Source organism: Kryptolebias marmoratus, linkage group LG20, assembly GCF_001649575.2.
Source record: "Kryptolebias marmoratus isolate JLee-2015 linkage group LG20, ASM164957v2, whole genome shotgun sequence".
NCBI classification, from domain to species: domain Eukaryota; kingdom Metazoa; phylum Chordata; class Actinopteri; order Cyprinodontiformes; family Rivulidae; genus Kryptolebias; species Kryptolebias marmoratus.
In genome coordinates, this window is record NC_051449.1 from 4,436,005 (window position 1) to 4,456,259 (window position 20,255).

The 20,255-nt window shown below is 42.7% G+C and overlaps 1 protein-coding gene across 2 annotated transcripts; it reads right to left on the reverse strand.

Annotated features, from left to right (window-relative positions):
• Positions 1 to 56: 56 nt before the first annotated feature.
• Positions 57 to 19,310, reverse strand: usp33 (ubiquitin specific peptidase 33). 2 transcript variants are annotated; one of them, XM_017411119.3, is made up of 24 exons: positions 19,156 to 19,310; positions 14,292 to 14,391; positions 13,724 to 13,777; positions 13,560 to 13,622; positions 10,876 to 11,025; positions 10,669 to 10,777; positions 9,272 to 9,341; positions 8,073 to 8,186; positions 7,711 to 7,789; positions 6,260 to 6,704; positions 6,046 to 6,186; positions 5,750 to 5,865; positions 5,448 to 5,620; positions 5,295 to 5,365; positions 5,167 to 5,200; positions 5,040 to 5,085; positions 4,771 to 4,951; positions 4,557 to 4,683; positions 4,271 to 4,440; positions 2,987 to 3,068; positions 2,799 to 2,907; positions 2,125 to 2,227; positions 1,416 to 1,484; positions 57 to 1,266 (listed from the first exon to the last, which is right to left on the reverse strand). In XM_017411119.3, exons 2-24 carry the CDS (start codon positions 14,373 to 14,375, stop codon positions 1,109 to 1,111), a joined length of 2,748 nt encoding a protein of 915 aa, XP_017266608.1. In that variant the 5' UTR covers positions 14,376 to 14,391; positions 19,156 to 19,310; the 3' UTR covers positions 57 to 1,108. The 2 variants fall into 2 exon arrangements, with proteins under 2 accessions (XP_017266608.1, XP_037837711.1); XM_037981783.1 differs by lacking the exon at positions 19,156 to 19,310 and adding an exon at positions 18,658 to 18,785 and having other exon boundaries at positions 1,109 to 1,266.
• Between the last annotated feature and the right edge of the window lie 945 nt (positions 19,311 to 20,255).

Genomic DNA, 20,255 nt, shown 5'->3' on the forward strand with positions numbered 1-20,255 from the left:
TTCCTCCTCATTTATTCCCCAAAATAAAAACAAATCAGAGGCACGCAGCGTCCAGAGCGTTTTCATCAAGTTTTAATCGTGTCAGCCAGCAGAAAAATAAACTCAAATGTCACCTAAATGCAAAAAACTTGGAATACAGAATTCAGTTCAGCCAGCACATTAAGCAACACCATGCCCATAAACAAAAATAATGCCTTTAATTATTTAATTTGACTGCTGATGATGCTCATTAAATACTACAAGATGCTTATAATAGTTATGTTATTCTAGTGAAGACAGATCTGGATTACGTGCATGAAGAGTTTTGCATTTACATGCAAGATACATGTATTATTCTGCGATTCAGTGTCAAAGCATGCATCTATTAGTCTGCCCGCCACTTACTTTTTTTCTACAAAACAGAAAAATGTGTCGACATCATATTAAATTACTCCTTTTGTGATAAATAATCAAGTGCTGAATCCTGACCGTACGGATACATTCAAATACAAACTAGACATTTGCTCGGTGCGTGAACAGTGCAAAAACACAGAAAGTCATTCCTGAGACCACTCAGCATTTAGTCCCTTCATAATCTGTTTTATATTTATATTTATATATATATATATATATATATATATATATATATATATTTATTAGGTGTCACATTTTGCTCTCCTTCCCATTCAGTGGACAATATTCTTTTACAACATGGAAAAAAAAGGTGATACATCTACAGCAAGGTGTATTGTGTTTTGCTTTTACATACATAAGCAACACATGGACATATGTGCTCATTTGGTCGAGGAAAAAACAAAATTTATGGCATTCAGAAGTGTTTTTTTTTTTAGCTGCACAAAATTTAAATGCTTGTTTCTGTAAAACAAACCTGACACGTGAGTTCTACAGTGCTAATAGAAATTTAAGAGCTCTTTATACAGATCTGTACAACACGAAGAACCGTTTCGGACGCGTAAAATCCTCTCTGTCGAAGGCTGGCGCACAGCAGTAAAGATGAGGTCTATTGATTGAATGCTTGTCAAATAAAAGTAAAAATCAAGTGCAAAGGAAAAGGCTTTTTTTTTTGTTAAATTCCTTAGTTTTTGTTTGTTTACTGTCAAGTGGTTTGTTAAACCGAGCGCGTCTCCACCTCGATTTTCTCCTCCGACTGCGACGAGTCCGCCTCCGGGTGGCTGACGTTTGGTCGGACCGTCACCAGCGGACCGCCGCCGTAGAGCGAGTGCAGGAAGTTCCACGTCTCCTCGGAGATCTGCCCCGAGTCTGCGCCTGCAAGGCCGGCGCGAGCAGAATCACTTATTACTAATCAATACATACAAAGACGCGATCCTCATCAGCTTATAAACTTTTAAACCCCCCCTAAACAAATATTTGGACATATTTATTCAGCATTAAGACAAAAATATATCAGTGTGTACCTTGTCTGAGCACAAAATGGCCGTTCTTGTTCAGTGTAATCTTAGAATTATCGATGGGTCCTGGTGGATCTTGGAGGAAAAAGAAAGGAAAGACAATTAGTTTTTTTTAATAACGATATACAGCAGTAATTTACACGGCTAATCTGTTTAAAGAAATCCTCTAAATCCTAAGTGGCTCAAAGAGCAATGGCGTCAAAACGTCAAGCGCTTCTGTCAGAAGTATGAAAAAGCTGTTTCTGCTCCTCGTTTGCGGCGGAGACAAAAACAAAGATTGCAGGAGCAGAGGAGATGTTTGCAGACGTTCCTGATGCAAGCTGTTATAAATAGACGTGACAATACAAAGAGGGGGAAGCCAAGAAAACGAAATCTATTTTGACACATCATTTTGCAGTTAGAGGAGAGAAACCCGACTCAGGGGACGAGGAAAAATTCTTTGAAGAACCGTCGAGAGAGGAAAACGGAGTTCAGAGGGGTTTTTTCTTTTTTTAAAAGTAGCTAATTAATGCAAACAGTTAAAAATGTTATTTATTTTACGCATCTGAAAAAGTTGTTTCAGCTCAAATAAAACGAGTAATTTTCCCACAGTAAAAATGTAATTACATATCAGATGTCACTCGGGATATATTTAACCTTATAACCAGACATTTAAACACAACGGAGGGAGGGAGGGAGGGGGGGAGAAGGAAAAGGGAGACTTCGGTCCATTTACCATTGTCTTTTCCTTTGACAAAGCCCTCCCACTCACGAAACCACTGCATGCTGATGCAGTATATGACCACCGGAGACTCCTCCTCCTGGAACGCCTTGTTCAGCTACAGACGGGAGCAGCGGGAGGAGAGGGAGAGAGGAAGTGGGGGAGGAGTGAGTGATAGAGACAACGGGGAGGAAAAATGAGACGGGGAGGAGAAAGAGTATGGGTAGGTTGTGGGTTGGTGGGGTGGGGGGGGGGATAAAAGGATTCAGAGAGGAGATGGAAAACCTAATTAATTCTTTCTGGTAGTTATTCCAATTAGAGGACACTCTTAAAAATCACACTGCACCAAATTCATTTTTTCTTAGAAATAAAGTCCCTGCTCTCTCTGTCGTCTTCTTTAACTCGGACACAAAACATTCATCTCTCCGCCGAGCGGCCATCGAGTGAGCGGGCGCTAACCGCCGCATCTGTCTCGGTCCATTCACGACCACGGCTTTTATCTGGCTCGCTCTTCTCATCCGCTGCCGGGGTGAAGAGCACCAACACACGCAGCCCATCAGCTTGTAAAAGCAGACTGGAGAAAAGGCCTAAATACACGCATTAGTCGCAGCTGCACGATGCATTATCATCCTCAGCAGCTATTCAAAGACTGGCAGGCCATTTCAGGTGAAACGGAGGGAAATGCTCACCCTGACAAACATGTCCAGCTCTGACTTGCGCCGTTTTTCCAGCTTTTCGATCTCGGTCTGGCACGCGTGGCAAGCGTACAGGTGGTTGACGGCCGGCCCCCCTCCGTACCTGCAGAGAACGCGTGGATGAAACCGAGTGCGCGAAGATAAACGCGTCGGAGCCGCGAGGTCTGAAAAGGGGCGCGTACCTGCTGTAAAGGTGATCCCACACTTTCTGCGGCAGCATCACCACCAGGTCGTCGACGTACGCCGCTTTGTTGGGCGGCACACCTGAAGAAACGCATTAGAAACATCAGACGGTTAAAACGAGGCATTTCCAAAGTAATGCTTATAGAAACATGAAAAGTATCCATTTCCCTTCCTGTGTTTACTCCACCATCTAACTCAGATATCCTTTATCCATCAAACTAAATAATTTATTTTATTTCTCATTTTAAACAAAAACCCTCTCACACACACACTCTCTTTTCTCTCCAACACTTGTTTCTTACAATAATTTTGAGTTTTAACCTGAAATTGCATTTCTTTTGTCTTTATCACATTAAAAAACAGTAGTATCCAGCTTGTTAAATCTTATATTTAAACCTATATTTAATATCTTTTATGGTTGAGGTTTTCAAAGGAAGGATTAGTAAGATTACTGATGAAGTTAAAGCTTCGACATGTTTCAGTCTTTTTCTGGGAGCTAATAAGATGTTTTGGAGCAAACCAAACAAAAGGACAAGTAGTTTCACTCTTTGACAGTTTTATTATATTTTACTTTGAGTAAAACTCCTTTAATCCTGTCCTAATGCTACATATTTTTTACCAAGAAATCTGGACATGTTAATCCGATTTTCCTGCTCCTCAAACTTAAGGGAACAACAAGGAATGATGCAAGAAAACATTTATAATTTATTCTTCAGTGAGCAATAGGAGCAAGGATATTTTATTTAACCTTTCTTTTTTAAATTTAATGGTAAAGGAATATATAATTTGGACCGTTTTAATAAGAAATAAAGGCTGACAGATGGACCCGGCAGACCGCTGGGAAATATACATGTGAAGAAAAGCAGAAAGGGGCTGTGACAAGATAAGAAAATGAACCCTGTGATTAAATGGCACTTAAACGCTACATAAGGGTGTAATTATAATCGTCTGTATTACTCATCAGCTGTCAGCATAATGGCTCTTTAATTCCTCGTCCTTAGTCTATAATGATAGAATTTAACTAAACAATTTAAAATATTGTTTTCACTTGTTTTGTTTCTTCTAAAATAATAACAATAATAGGACTGAGGGCAACCAACAACACGGGATTATTTCTTCTTTTTAGGCCTCAGAATTTACAGTTTTGACTAAAATGAGCAGCAATAGTTCCAGACTTTTGTCAAAATGTAAAATCCACACCAAGAATAAAAGCAAACAGGGCAGATTTAATATTATTATTTTGACCCGCGGTCTGACCCCGGAGCGGTTTCAGCGGTACACACCTCCGTGCACGCACAGGAAGTCGTCGTTGGAAATGGGCCCCGGCTCGGCGAACGTCTTGAACTTGTTAAGCCACTGGCGGGAGATGTAGAACTGCAGAAGGCTGGGCTCCATCATGTTGAATAATCCCGACACCCGCCTACGTTCTTTCACGGCATCCTCGTTGCTCTTCCTGTGACACAAACCGACTCGTCAGATCAAAGCCGGACGCTGAATTTTAAACGATCGCGCCGATCACTGAGCCGTCGTTTACAACTGGATGATGGGACGTAAGTTAGGCTGGCTTACTTATAAAAGAGCACGTAGGCTTCAGCGTTCTGGACACAGGACTCGGACACCTCGGTCACGCTCTGGTCATCGAACTCGTACCACAGCTTGTTCACGTCGTTCCGGCAGTACGCGATGTAGTGGCCACCTGGGAGGAGACGTGCGAGAGCAGCATTCACAAATCTAACAAGTAGGTGCGAGTTTTACGTAAAGGCGAGTGACGGCGCCCACTCACTGCTGGCGGTGCCGTGGTGACAGATGACGGACAGCAGGTCGTAGTTGGTGGTCTGGGCGGAGCTGTCCTTGGCCAGGAAAGGCTGCAGGTCCAGACCCTCCAGCGGGAACGAGACGTGGGTGCTTATCTTGGTGGAGAACATCAGTTCGTGTCTGAAGCGCTTTAAGTGAATACACAAAATCTGCAGCAGAGAAAATTACATTTTGTCATTTCAGGGGAGGAAAATGTTATCATTAATCAGGATGTAGGTTTAAAAGAATCGTCTCTACCTCCGGCAAATTTTGCATTTTACAAAATTTGACTCCATTTCGTAACCTAAAACAAAATAAAAGATGATGTTGAGTAAACTTACAGTGATATGAATCATTTTCAGAACAGAATCAAGCAATTACTCACTTTTTGCATTTTTCACAGCTATACATGTTATCTCCTGGAAAAAAAACAAAACAAAAACACAATTAATGAGACGCCAGTCTTAACGTTTGTATCATAAAACCTTTGCTCCTCTGATCATTTGCTTTTACCTTTTAGTTCATCTCGAGCAAAGAAAGCTGCCAGGCAGTCCTGTAGCGTAACCACCGGACCCCAGAACCAGCTAGCAAAGAAAAACGTCTCAGTTTTGCAGGAAAAATCTCAAAGGAAACAGCAAATAATTACTGTGTGAAGCCAGTGCACACCTTTTGATGTACTCCATGACAAATGCTATCCACCCCTGAGGCGCATAAGCTTCTCCGCAGGAACCAGCTTTTACCAGAGAGGTCTGGTGGGTGGAGGAGTGGAGTTTGGCCAGGTCTTCCTTTCCCGGAATGGGCAGCGAGATGTCCTGGAAGTTCTCCAGGGTCACCGACACCTGAGGAAACAAACAGTGAAACTTCAGCACGTGGCGATTTCAGTTTTGGATTTAGGTCTCGTGCCCGGCGAGGATGCAGAGGAGTGTGACGCTCTGCTGGAGAACGGAGAACTGCGGCGTCACACGAACCCGATCGCAGGTGAGGCACTGGACCGAGCTGACGATGGTCCCGTCGAAGACATCCGAAATGACGCTGCGGTATTTCTTCTGACGTTTGCTCTTCGGAGGGGAGAACGTGGCAACAGCTGTCGGGGCGGAGACGCGGAAATGTGAGTGAAGTTTGTCAAACATAAGACGCAGCAGAGACAAACGGAGGATGCTGTTACCTTCCTACCCTCCTCACATTTCCAGTTTTCTATCTCAAGATGACCTCTGATCGTGTCAGAGATTAGATCTCCTACCTTCTGCCAACAAAGCGTCCGTACCTTTCTTGTGTGCAGGGTTTAGGCTCGGCCAGCCAGAGGAAGATTTAGGAGGACTGCTGGACATCTTGGGAATGTGTCCCTCCATGGGGACGGGACTTTGTGGTCTGGTGATGTTTGACATCTGAATCTCTGAAAAGCAGTCTAGAAGAGAAAGGATTCGTTGGGTTTGCATTTATTTAAAAAAATGAAGAAAGTGAGCCTGATCTGATCCTACCTGATGTTCGGCCCTGAACCTTGATGGCTCCTTGGCTGCTGATAATGGGCGTGGTCTCAGTGGTGGTGTCGACATCTTTGTCGATGTCCGCGCCATTGCTTCCTCCCATAACGCCATTAACCCCGGAGCGATAAAGGTTGTTAATGATGTTCTTCTCCTTCTGCCACTCCCTGTTGGCCTGGATCTCGTCTTGCTCGGGAATCAGCATCTCGGCCTCGTTGGTGTTGTCCATCAGCGCATTCCCGGCCTGCGCGTCGTTGTCGGCCCGCTCGCTGCTCCCGCAGGACTCGCAGGACTGGAAGTCGTTGTCCGACTGGCTGTGGTTGTCCTCCTCGGTGCTGTCGTCCATGTTGATGCAGCTGGACTGGTCGTAAGGCTCCGGCGTCGGCTCCTTCAGCTCCTCGTGGAGCTGATCCATCAAGCAGCGCAGGAATTCCTGGGAGTCCTATCGGTCGAGTTGGGATTAAAACACGAACGTTAGACGATGATGATGAGTTTTTGTCTTTATTTTTGGTCATTGTAGCCTCACTTCCAGAATAAAACAAAATAATTATTTATACAATTAGGCAATATTTCCAAACCAGAACAGGAAAGTTTTCCCATAGCTAATCTTTTCTGAAATTACAAAAAAAAACAATTGCTTCTCCTCCTTGTTCAGGCCAATTCTGGATCCCAAAATCCGAAAGCAAACGCTCATGAAAGTGTAATTAAACCTAACAAACCTCAAAAAATTCAATCTCCTTCTTCAAATCACATTAAGTCTGCTCTCCCAGGAGCCGGAGCGTTATCTTTATTCATAGCGACGCTTGATTCAAGGCCGCGCCGCTCAGCGTGGCGTGACAAATGAATATTCCTCACCCAACTCCTTTAAACAAACTCCAGCAAGCCGCGGGGAGAGAAGGAAAATTATCATCCGACTGTTCAGGCTTATAAAACTCTCACTTAGGTACACTGCCCCCCCCTCCAAAAAAAGTGCTTCAGTTTTAAAATCCTTTGTGTCAGCCATGCAGAAAACCTTGCTTTTAAAAACCACCTCGGCTCAAATCAAATAATTGCCCCTTAGGCATAATTTGTGGATTTGTGTGTATGAAAGAAATTTTGAATTAATAACCATTTTTCCCCCCTTTGGAAAAGGATTTAGAATGCGGCTAATGTAACTCTTAAAAAAAAGAAATATGAGAGACTTTATAAGGTTTAAAGGAACAGTCTGGACCAGTAATGAGTCTCAGATGAGAATAAATTTTACACTTAAATGCAAAACTTTAAAAAACGAAAACATGCTGATAAACACACATATGAAACATTAATGTGACTGATTTGTAAAAGCAAAAAAATATATAAATGTAAAGTTTATGAGATTTACAACACACTGCTGAGAGAGACTGCTCACCTAACAGGTTTTTTTTTTTATAGGATGAAAAATAAGTTGCACATTCATTTCATCACCTCACCTGCTGAGAATATCCTCTAAACATGGGGTTCACGGATTTGATTCCCTGGAACAAGTTGGTTGGAACCACATAGGAGGGTCTGCGATGTGAGGGGAAAAGAAACAGAAAGACAGCCCGCTTTTAGGCTTTTAGAAAATAACGACGCAGTCACATGTGATTTATTGTAAAGTGAGAAATTTCAAATTGCTTTCTGCAAACACGTTTTTTTTTCCCCGAGCAGCAACTATCTGGCTGAGTTTATCATTTAAAGGCGCAGCGGTATTAAAAGTGACATCTAGTGTCGAGTGAGCAGATGGCTTCATATGCACCAGGAATTCGTGCATTTTAAAAACTAATACACAGAAAAGGTGAGAAATGTCAACCTGTTCTTGTGCCACAGCTCTGACACCAGCTTCTGATAACTTTTGCAGAGAGCGGGCTTCTTGTCTGTTCGAACCAGGCCGCCACATTCCAGAAAAAACTGCGTCAAGGGCGGACTGCAGAGACAAGAAAGGAGAAATATGATATATGTCGGCAAAGATCAGCTTTTAATGAACGAATGAAAATACTTATATGCATTTATAACCAATACTGTGTCACGATGTTTATAAAAATAAGATTATATATTGTCTAAATGGCTATGATTGACTGACATTAGGTCAGTTTTTGTGATTAAATTCACAAAATATGCACAAAAAATAAATGCAGAAAAAAAATGCATTGAATAATAACACTACATTTGTTTTTTTTAATTAATCTAATAAACTTGTAGAGCGATATCACCTATTCTAGTGCAGGAAAGGACAGATTAGCTACTGAGGGGATTTAATTGACACAGAATGGACAGAATTAAGACAACAGAGACATAAGACGGGATGAATAATGTGTGAAGGTTTCCGTTCACCTGAACGATGATCGGACAGGAACCGAGAGGAGCAGCGCTCACACAAACACACGGTAAAAGTTTCAGGAAATGTTCCTCCTCCTGCAGCTGCGTGACTCAGATCTTTCTATTTTTGGAACGTGATTTAGATAGCAAACTCTGAGTCGCATCTTCACCCGTTTTGGCTTTTATCCAGACAGGGCTTCAGTATTTGCAAACACGATAACAGTTTTTAGAAAAAACGGAAAGGTAAAGTGCCAAGACGCTGCGGAGATCTAATTTAAATGACAAAAAATCAACAATCTAAACATAATGAGTCAAAATAGACTCTGACTACAATAATGAAACAGTTGAAGAAAGTGTGAGAGCGGAAGAAAAACAAAGGGGAGTGTTAGAAAAGTTGAGATGTGTCAGAAGAGAAAGAGGAAAGAGAAGGTGTTGATTGTAACATTAGAGCCCACGGGGAGATACAAAAGGCCATTCCTGGCTTCTCAAATGCTGCACTGCACCAATTCTCACTCAGCCATCAATCTCCCAAATGAACAGAGCCGCGCTTATTTCTCACAGTCGGCAAGAAGCGAGCAGGCAGTGAATAAAAAGGCAAATGGCCACAGGAGGGGGAAATAAAAAAAAGAAGAGTGCTGAATGTGTGAGCAACGGGATAAAAAGGTTGATGTGGGCTAGAAAGGTAAGTCGCACCAGTTGGAAAGGGCCTGGAGGGCAGAGTTCATGTAGCAGGTGTTGCCAATATTCTTCAGCCCCGTCAGGCCTGAAAGAGAAGCAGAACGTTGTGGAAGTTAAAACGAGTTCAAAGACATGTTTGCATTTTTGGAGCCATAATAGCTGTCAAAATACAGTTTTTAATGATTTTGATTTGAATTTTTTGCATATGTGCATCATCTATGATATAAAAAACCACAAATCTCGACTAAAAATCACCATAAATTGTAATTAATAAGAAAAATTAACAGAGTCGTGTTTTGTTGCCAACAATTACGAGTCGTTTGGTTACATCCGAACATCAACGAGTTCACTTCAGACGGATATCGAGTCGGTAAAATAATCCAGGATGTAAACGGAGTCAGAGACGGCGGGCGGGACGAGAGAAGGTAAAGTTCTTCTTCTTCTTCTGAGAAGAAACGGCGACTAAAAGCTGCGAGGAGGAGAGGCGTTAAAGCTAAAGTTGGAGCTGAGATGTTCTGAACTCCATAACTGATTGACGAATCTGTTTGTAAAACAACCTCAGAATGAAATTGTGCATAACATAATTTACAAAGTCTGACCAAATAATCTTAGTTTAACACCCTGCCATGAGAGGCGGCGGGCGATATGCATTCCTTCAAGGAATATAACCCTTTATTACAGCATGAGCTCCTTTCTCCACATCTTTTAGCATGAAGTGGAGGTTTACCCAGAGAGACGAGGACACTGAGTTCTGGACTCTCTGGGATTGAGACGCACTCCTGCCATGACACCCTGACGCAAAAATAATGTCAGGTAAAGCAACAACTTCCATCTGCAGCTGCCAGGCAGAGGCGACGGGTGCGCTTCCGTGCGAATCGATGAGAAGTTTATTTCATCGTTTAGCTGCTGTTAGCGGGAGACTCGAGTCGGGCTGAGGCAACGCTCTCATCAGCTCCGCTTCTTTGAAGGCGGATCGGGATGTCGGGCGCGTTACAAATGAAATCTGCTCATCATTTCAGTTCCACTCGCAGCTTTGAACCAACCCAGCGGAGGATTCTGGCGCCCCCACTGTTTGAGGTGTCCGATTTTTAATTTAGTCCAACTTAGATCAAGATGTGATGAAATATTTTCACATTTCTGCCGTTTGTCTGACTTGAAAAAAGGGTATTTTAATTATTACAATGAAAGGAAAAAACGTTATTACGACAGCGATCCTCTCAACTGCTGAGTGGAATATTATAAATACTAAATCTTCTTAATTTACTTTTAGATTTATCTTCCTGTTGCCCCTTTGGACCGAACAGCACAACAATAACTGGGATAGACACCCGACATGTTTTACGAACTTCAATTTTCTGTGTATAATTAAAATCGACATGTGAGTTATTGGGACAGGAACAGCAGAAGCTCACCTCTGGCTCGAACGTCCTCCTCCTCCTCCGTCTCCATGTCCAGGTCTTCGTAGCCTCCATTAGAGGGCACTCTCAGAGACGTCGGGCTCCCAGGGGCCCCTCTGGTATCCTACAGCGACATCGGTCATTTCATTTTTCAGCTCCGTAACTCTGACCTCAACCTCCTTTCTAACTCCGACAGACGGAAACGCCGTTTTCGGGTCTCACCTGAGTGACGTTCTGCGGTACGGGGAGAGGTCTGACGTTGACGTGGGCGGAGTGAGGACCGAGTTTACGCTCCAGGAAGACCTCTTTGCCACAAGCGTAGCACCACACTCGAAGCGTAGTCAGATTCACTGTGAGGTTGTGCCTCGTCTCCTAAACACAAACAGAACGAATGTTACAGGCAGGTTACAGAAACAGTGAAACTGCGTTAAAACGCCGTCCCTTTCTAATTATGTTAGAAAGGTTATGTGACTTATTAGCAGTTAATATCTTTCATGCAAACTGTAGATCAGGGCTGTGAAACTCAGTGACACAAGGGGGCCAAAATTAAAAACTTGGTCCTAGCCAAGGGCCAAGTTTTGATCAATATTTATTTAAAAAAATACATAAATTAGCACTGGTTTTAGATGTAATAAGTCAAAATCATTCATATAGAAATATCAAATACCTTTTCCCAATTTGATATATAGAATTTAGAAGAAACGTGAATGAATAAAGAAAAATGGATTGAACTTAAGAAGACATCATTAGCGTTCTCCATTAAACATCTAAAAGCCATTAACACAATTCAATCATACAGCTGCTAACACTGACTCTGAAACAAGAAGAAAACACTAAAAATGATAATATACACCAGTATTGTTTCTTGGCTGCAAATTCATCAACAAGAGTTTGATCTGTCCCGTCTGATGTGTCCTTTTCACGTCAAAATCAAAGATTACTGAGGAACTGAAACTTCATTTTCTTGGCTTCAAGGTAACCGTCACAGGAAGATTTTACTAAATAGGTTCAGTTTTTTTAAACAAAATGAGAAGCGACAGAGACTGGATCTGTCACAGACTGAAGGGCCAGATAAAATGTTACCAAGGGCCGGATCTGGCCCACGGGCCTTGAGTTTGACACATGTGCTGTAGACGTTTGGAGAAGCAGAGACGATGAAGTCACCTAAATCCAAATGAAAGATTTGCCCTGAACGCTCTTTTCTCTCTCTCAGACAGGTCAGTGATCCATGACGCCGCCCGGCTCTGACGGTCCCCACCTGCTACCTTTAAAACATTCTTTCAGTCCAGTACAGTAAACCATACCTGAAGCCTGTCTGGCAGGTGGTGCTATTCTTAGAAAGTGAAACTGCTGCGGGCGGCAGTCGAACCGGCGCGGAGTTTCAACAATTAAACCCGAGCTGCCGATGGGCGAACGTTCGTTAAAAGCAGGTGTTCCACCTGTAGGAGGCTTGAAACAGATTCAGCTGATCAAACGCAGCTATTTCAGGTTACTCGGGTTTGAAGGCGGAGCGCGGCAGCGTCCCGATGACCTACTACCGCTCTGACAGGCCGAGTACGAGGCGACCAGCCGACTCTGTTTTATTCATCAGGATGTGCGTTAGCCTCCACACAGGGGAGCGGGACAGATCTGGCAAAAGCGTCACACCAGACGGAGCGCGCCCCCCTCCCCCCGTTTAAATCATTCATGGAGGGAAACGTACCAATCAGAGCTACGTACGGGCTTTTTACTTTAACCCAGATAATCTTCTGTTAATCTCTTTGACAACATCTTGAAACTGAAAACCCAACATTCAAACCTGCGTCAGAAACGGAAACAATGTGGTAAAACCTCTCCGATCGCGCCAAAAAACCTTCGACAAGCCCTCAAAGATTTAATCCGAAAAAATAAGAAGAAAAAGAAACATTTTTTGTGCCGTCCCGGTCTTAAATCCTCTCGTTTTTTTACGGAACAGAAGCAGCCGATGATGACGAAGCTTTAAAAACAAATCCTAATGAAACGACAACATCTATGAGCCAAAGAGTACATGTTGGGGATGACTCTCTGCTACTACCAAACAGCACATTTTCACTTAAAACCTCAAAATTTATCTCATCTTTAACCCCAGTACAGCTTCCAGTCGCTGCTTGCCAAATAAAGAAACTAAGATTCAAATGTTTCCTTCCCTCGGGGGCCTCTGCAGCAGTAATTAAGCGAGGGGGGGCGTTCCTAAAAGATTTAAAGATGCCTTTTAATAAAGAAAAACACACAAAAAGCGGCTGCTAAGTAAGTGAGCATTTCCACGGACCCTGTTTAGCTGAAGTCTGGATCTTGGATGTTAATGCGTCTCGGCGGGACAAATTACGGGTTCGCCTTTTTATCCTTTCCCCCCTCCTAACCCCGTTTGGCCCAAATGCGCTGGGAGAAAAGCCTCAGTCGACAGCGAGAACACAGGAGGCCCGACAAACTGCAAAGCAGCGAGGAAGGGAGACTGTAACCATGGAACCGGCAGCGTTACTGATTCTCCCCCCACTTCCCGGAGGAATGGCAATTAATAATGGATGGATCCGCAGCTGAAACGGAGGCGCAGGCAGAGAGGGTTTTTCCAGAAAGCACGTTGCACTTCAAAAAGCTCCACGTCGCACGTGCGGGCTCCGTGATCACAGAGAGGACATGTTAAAAATAAACGCAGCACGAAGACTAGGGGAGGTAGCTTTATTGCAAGTAATGGCTCCGGGGGACTCTGATGTGGTGCTCGTGTCTGGGATTTCCATCTGTGCCTCCTCGCTACTTACGCCTCATCTTCTCATCTATTTCCAGCTGAACATCACAGTCCAGGCGTCCTCCATTTCAGCTCTGTTCTCCTCACGTCTCTTTTTGTCACCGAACCCCAACCTTCTAGTTTTAACGAGACTCGGACGGCTCACCTGAGAGTGAACGGTGCTGTGGTCAGCGTGAGACTCTCCGCAGCCCACGTACACGCAGCCGTTCTACAGAGGGAAGCAAACGGCAGAGGAAGGCACCGGGAAGTCAAAAGGCGAAGTGTTATCAGGGTCGTATTCTCACATATTACAGGCAAGCGTCGTCTCACCTCCAAACAGGCCCATAGATTTGGTCCCCGGACTTTACAGTCTTGGCACTGGCCCTGAAGAGATGTGAAGAAACTCAGGTGAATTAAAAATAAACACAAACAAATCACACAAGACCGCGACAAAACAAAACAAACTCGAGAAATTGCAATTTCTGCTGAAAAAACTGAAACTGAAAAGAAGGAGAGCACAAACTAAAGGAAGCTAAATGTTAACTAAAAGAAGCTAAAGGTTAGCTTCATGCTAAAAGAGGCAGAACATAAGCTAAAAGCCAAGAATGGCAAAAGGCTAGCTACAAGCTAAAAGTAGCAGAAGAAGACAAAAATGGAGCCGATTTGTTTTTAGAAGAATTGAAGGGATCTCAATGTTTTTTTAATGGTAAAAATATTTGTCAATAAAGTAAAAAATTAATAAAAATCACAAATCACGGCATCCATCTTCTGAATGTTACAATAAATGACTGAAATATTACACAGAATACATCTTTAACACGGCAGAGTTCAACCTCTGAAGGAGGATTTAGCAAAGTTCTATGAATAAAGGAGTTAAAACTTCAGGAGGAGCCCTCACGTGGGATTTCTGAATAAGTTCCTCCTTGGTGATCTCGCCCACGCAGTCCAGGTGGGGGCAGTCGCAGCCGGGCGCCGGCGCCATCGCTACAATGACCGGTCTGAGAGCGTGAAAGACAGAAACAGAGACGACACCGAGTTCAAAACTTGCATTTAAGAATCGAGTGACTTCCTGAGTTCAAACTTGAGGTGTTTTTTTTTTCTTCTTTGAAACGAATATTGACAATCCTACACCTGACACTTGACCGCTGAGGAGGAAACGCACCTAAAGAACACCGAGGACGAGAACAATCATCGGGTTACTGTAACCCGAGTCTCCGCCGCGCACGGGAAGTTTTTCCACAGTCACTGTTTGCGAAGCAATAAACTCAGAAACAACAGTGTCTGCATGCTGCTCAGTGTAAATGTGTGTGTTTTAACAACACACGCTGTAATCAGACACCTGGACTGGCCTTCATTCTGGATCTGAGGCATCGAAACGATACAAGCTGGGATGGAGAGACAGAAAACCTGCGGGATGTAAACTTCACCCGTCTTCATGCCGCTTCCCGTCGGCTTGGTTAGCAGTGAAGCTAATGAATATGAGAACACGGTAAACACACTGAACTCGAGCTGAAAGTCGCAGCAGTGCTGTGGAGCGTCAATCTTTGCTCTCTCACGGCTTCCATTAGTGGAGGTTAAATGGAACAGCTAAATCCAGCCGAGTGGTTAAATGAGTGCCGACAGAGGGGAACAACGAGGGTTTCTCCTCGACAGCAGAGAGACAAACAAACAACAACACTGCTGCGCAAATAATTATTCTCCGTGTGTCAGGCCTGATAAAATCCAATTTCATCTTTAATCTTTCCATATAAATTTCACATACCGTTTAGTAATTTTCATTTTATTCCAATTAACCCTTCATCAGCATGTTTATATGTTTGGTCCTTACAAACTAATTACTGATTGTGAATTTAAAAAAAAAAAGCAGAAACTCCAGATACATTTTGTCTGTTAAAACTGGGGTTAGTGCAACGTTTTAAAATGTTGCACTAACCCCAGTTTTCGCCAACAAGAACTACACGAAAATGTAAATGTGAGATCATGTGGGTTCATCACGGCTGATACGAATACTCAACGATAAAAAACACAACTGCATGTCTTCCTGGATAAATAAGACGAAGCTAAACAGCTTTTTTTGATAATATGTCACCCTGGGTATCCTTCTGAAAGACAACAAACTTCTACACCATTAAAACCACCAAATAAAGATGAATTCCTGCTCTTTTTGGCAACAAATAAAAACCTGTAACTCATTAAAACATGACGGATTTAATGGGAAACGAAAATCATTGCAAACTTCTGTCCTCAGGCCGTTTAAGACGAGGCCAGAAAAATAAGAATCATGCAATGAAAGAGGACATGGGTTATTTGTGGTCAGTTTATCAAGAGTTTAGTTTGAGGAAGTGCTGAACCGTGAAACGAATGCCTGTCTCTGCCTTTAAAGTCATAAAACACAGCAGCAGAAATACTACCACTACTTCAGCAATGACTGTAAGACTGGATCTTTTATTATCAAATTTATAGAAACAGAAAGTGCCTCAAATGACCTAAAATCATATTTGGCAGTTTGTCTTCGTCAAAACAATCGGATCTAACGAAGCCACGTTTGTGCACGACGAGGCTTCGAAGTATCTGCAGTTAATTCCGCGTTTTAAAATAAATTAAACCATCAATATGTGATTTAAACCAGCAGCGACACTTAAAAAAAGAACATCTAAATGGCACAATGTAACATAAATTCGTATATTTACGCAGCACGTAAAATAACGAAACTTCTTTCTTAATTTTAAAGGTCAAATCAATTTACAGGTTTTATTTATAGCAGGAGAAATGGTAAAAATGGCTCAAAAAGGCAGCAGACTCCTGAGTTAAACCTTCAACATGCCAATATATGAGACTTTGGAGAAGATTTATGAGTCAAATCCCACAAAAACAAACAAAATATTGCACTTCTTGTGGTAAGAACGTCATGAGGTTTGAGGGTAGAGAAGTGCCGCTTGTTCAAAACAATATTATGACACAATAAAACCCTTCCCTGCAAAAAGAAGAGCATTAACAGTTGTTGGTTCCTAACTGCAGCTCAATGGTGAGATAAACACAAGGCGATATGTTTCTAATCGAGACTGGAGTCTTATCAGCGAGGCTTCCAGAAAGCTGAGAGTCTCTACCTTTCTGCAGCAGGTCACGTGGTCCACAACAACACCTCTTTATCTCCCCGTCCTCCCTTTGCACTGAACTTTGGAAAGTTAAGATACCACGGGGTCAAGGGAAATAACCCGGACGAGCTCTGCAGCTGCAGAACGCAGCTGGAAGAACCCGGCAGGGAAATCTGATTAGCTGCTGGTTTCACCGCCACAATGGAGGGAATGTCTATGCAAACTGCTCCTTCATCGTTTCCACGGGCCGCTCGGCGTTCCAGCGCATTAAATGGTGGAAAAATAACCAAGTGTGTTGACTTTTGCTCTACGCTACAGCCAATATATCACAGCTGTATTTACAAATTACTTCCAGGGGTGAAAGATAAGATAACAAAGAACACAACAGGTTCAACAGTCGCTATATGAGGTGCAACTTTCTAGAACCGGGTTGGACCTCCCTATGTCTTAAATAAATACATTTAACACGATGTTGGGAAACATTGTTCAGAGATTCTGGCCCATATTGACATGTTAGCATCACACAGCTGCTGCAGATTTGTCAGCTGAACGTCCAGGATGTGAACATCTTAAAGGAGCTGGACTGGGCTGAGATCTGGTGGCTGTGGAGTCCGGTGAATCCAGACCCATCAGACCGGGTTTGTCCCGTCTCTTATTGTCTGATTTTGGCGAGTCCGTGTGAACCGTCGCCTCAGCTTCCTGTTCTTAGCTGGCAGGAGTGGCGCCCGGTGTGGTCTCCTGCTGCTGGAGCCCATCAGCTTCGACACGTTGTGCGTTCAGAGATGATGTTCTGCAGAACTTGGTTAGAACAAGTGGTTATTTGAGCTGCTGTTGGCTTTCTGTCACCTCCAACCAGCCTGCCCGTTCTCCTCTGTCATCAACAAATCATTCCTGTCCCAGCAACAGCCGCCCACTGGTTATTTTCTCCGTTTTGAATCATTTGGACCATTCTCTGTAGATGGTTGTGTGTTAAAATCCCAGCAGATCAGCAGCTTCTGAAATACTCCAACGACCACGCCACGTTCAAAGTCACTTAAATCCCCTTTCTTCCTCATTCTGAACTTCAGGAAGTCGTCTTCACCGCGTCTACGGGCCTAAAGGCTTTGAGTTACTGCCATGTGATTGGCTGATTAGCTGATTGTGTTAACAAGCAGCCTAATAAAATGGCCAGTGAGTGAAATCAAACCGTCAACCACACCTCTCGCTGTCTGATGGCTTTTTAAAAAGCAGCGTTGCATCGCAGATGACATTTCACTTATTAGCTCCATCAATTTCATTTGAAAACAAAAGGAATGCATATCGCCCGCCGCCTTTGGCTTCAGTCCGAGATCATCTTATGATGACAGGCGATGAAGCTGTAACTGTTTTGGTCAAACCTTGTAAATAACATTAAGCACAATCTCGTGCGACGTTGGGAAACCTGTGCGGTCCATTAGTGCTCAGAGGATGAGTTGGGGATCACTCAGCTGCCACCCCATCCAATTTCAGCACAATATCTGTAAATTTGAATAAGTTACAGTGGGCAAAACATGCACACACAAGGGCAAAAAAAAAACAACACTACTGTCTTTGCCAGGTGGGGATAAAAATCTTCCCAACAAGAAGACAGATTTATATATAAATCTTTAAATATTTTAATTTCCTTGCCTCCTCTTTCATTAATTATCTGACAACTCTTCATTTTATTCTTTAAATATTAGATTGTATAAAAGCATGAGATGGAGCTGGATCAGAGAGATTGCTTCAGTATTAATAATATAAACATTAAAAATATATCAGTAAAAAAGGACCAAACCAGTCATTTATTTATATTACTTTACCTAAACTGTGCTGCAGCCTCTACATTCAGAGTGTTTCCATGTTGCTTTATTTTATCTTTGTAATAAAGAAACTATTTACCCAGACAGGGTTGAATACAGCACAAAAGGGTGGTACATTTAGGGTGGGGCTTTCAGGCAAATTGCTAATAAAACCTGACTTTTACAGACAAAAATCTGGGCTCAGTGACATTTATTGGTGCGGTGTTGATTTCCCGAATAATTATTGTTACATTAAATGTTCAGAGCACAAATATGATCAACCTAAAACCCTTAATTCATCACCTCCAAAAAAAAGGGACTGCCCACAGGTTAAACCATTGTGCACAAAACGTGACGTTAGCGTCGTTACCTGGAGCGGCAGATAGCCACAAAATGCCCACTTTACAGCCGAAAACACGGGTATTTAAGGCATGGGTTTCGAAGGGGAAGCGAGTCCCTCCCTTGTCGGATAATTCGACACAGTTTGCAGAAGTGTGAGGCTCCGGCCTTGTCCGCTGCTCCACGGAGTGAGCTGTCAAAATCAGGACAGAGGCGTCACTGCTAGCATTAGCCCGCTAGCATTAGCTGCTCAATGAATTAACCAACCGTGTTGCGAGCTAGCCCTAACGCCAGCTCCCGAATAAAACACACACCGTGGACGCATTGAGCCGCGACACAAACCGGGGGGTTAGGGGGGGATATCTCGGCACCACGGTTTCCTCACCGATAACCGATAACCAGCGCGCCGCGAACATGCTAACCAGGTTAGCCCGCTAAGGTTACTGATGATCAGCGACAACGCAGGAGTCAGCAGCATCCCTCCTCTTCAAAAAAATACATAAATAAATAAAACAAAAATCAGGCTTACCAGATCGATAACAAAGACAAGCCGCTTCTCGCGTAGATCCGAGTGTCCCAGACGTCTCAGACGCAGATTTAATCTGAATTTAGATGCATATTTTCAGAGGACGAGCCTTCACTGACTGTAGCGTTAATGCTCAGTCCCTCAGCGTGGTTGCTAACGTTACAGCGAGGCCCCGCCCCTTTCCGGTTTAACATGTGACCCCGCCCCCTCCTGATCCGCTTTATATTTGTTTACATTATTTTTAACAACAAACTACATAACTAGCTTTGCATCTGCAACTTATTAATCGTCCCACACAGTGAAATGTTACCAGTAATGAGCAAAAAGGTCGAAACAGGCCCTGAAGATGGTGTGAAAAATCAGACAAGAAGAACTATAACAGCTGTGAAGTGATAAAAATGCACCTAAATCTGCTTAATTAAGGCTGAGTGACATGTAAAATGTAAATACAGCCACCTGGTAATTAAAGAGAATGTGCAGCAAACCCATCCCATGTGCCACCTAGCGTGAAATGTGGTGAAATACCTCCCAAAATAACCCCAAAGGCATATTTTAATAGAGCATAAAATTAAATATTAATGAACATTGTGATAACGAGGAGGGTCAGGCCAATGAGTAATGTATTTGTTTTAAGTATTTAAAGTTTAAAACAACTGAATGAGGGGTATATTCCAAATTAAGAGTATGAGAATTGACATAAAATTGAAATGTAAAAGTCAAAATATTGTTTGCTCAGGTCAAAGTGTCCTGAATTTATTTTTGAAAAAGCACAATTACTAAATGGATGTTGACATTTTTAGAAACGAAACACCTCAGGTTTTTATGAAATCAATGCAAATTTTAACTTTCTCAAAAAGAATGCGCTATTATAAGATATAGGTACAGCGTAATATATATAATACATATAAACATGTTTATTTTATGAGCTGTTGTTGTGTTCACTCTGAAAGTGCAGGCATGCATGCAAAGGACTTAGGGGCTCATGTAACATAAAGCGATCATAAAATAATCTACAATCATTCATAGATATGGGGAAAATTACTTGAAAATAAAAAGGAAAATTTGTTTCAGAGTCTTTTGTTCTAATTTTAATCTTTTACCAT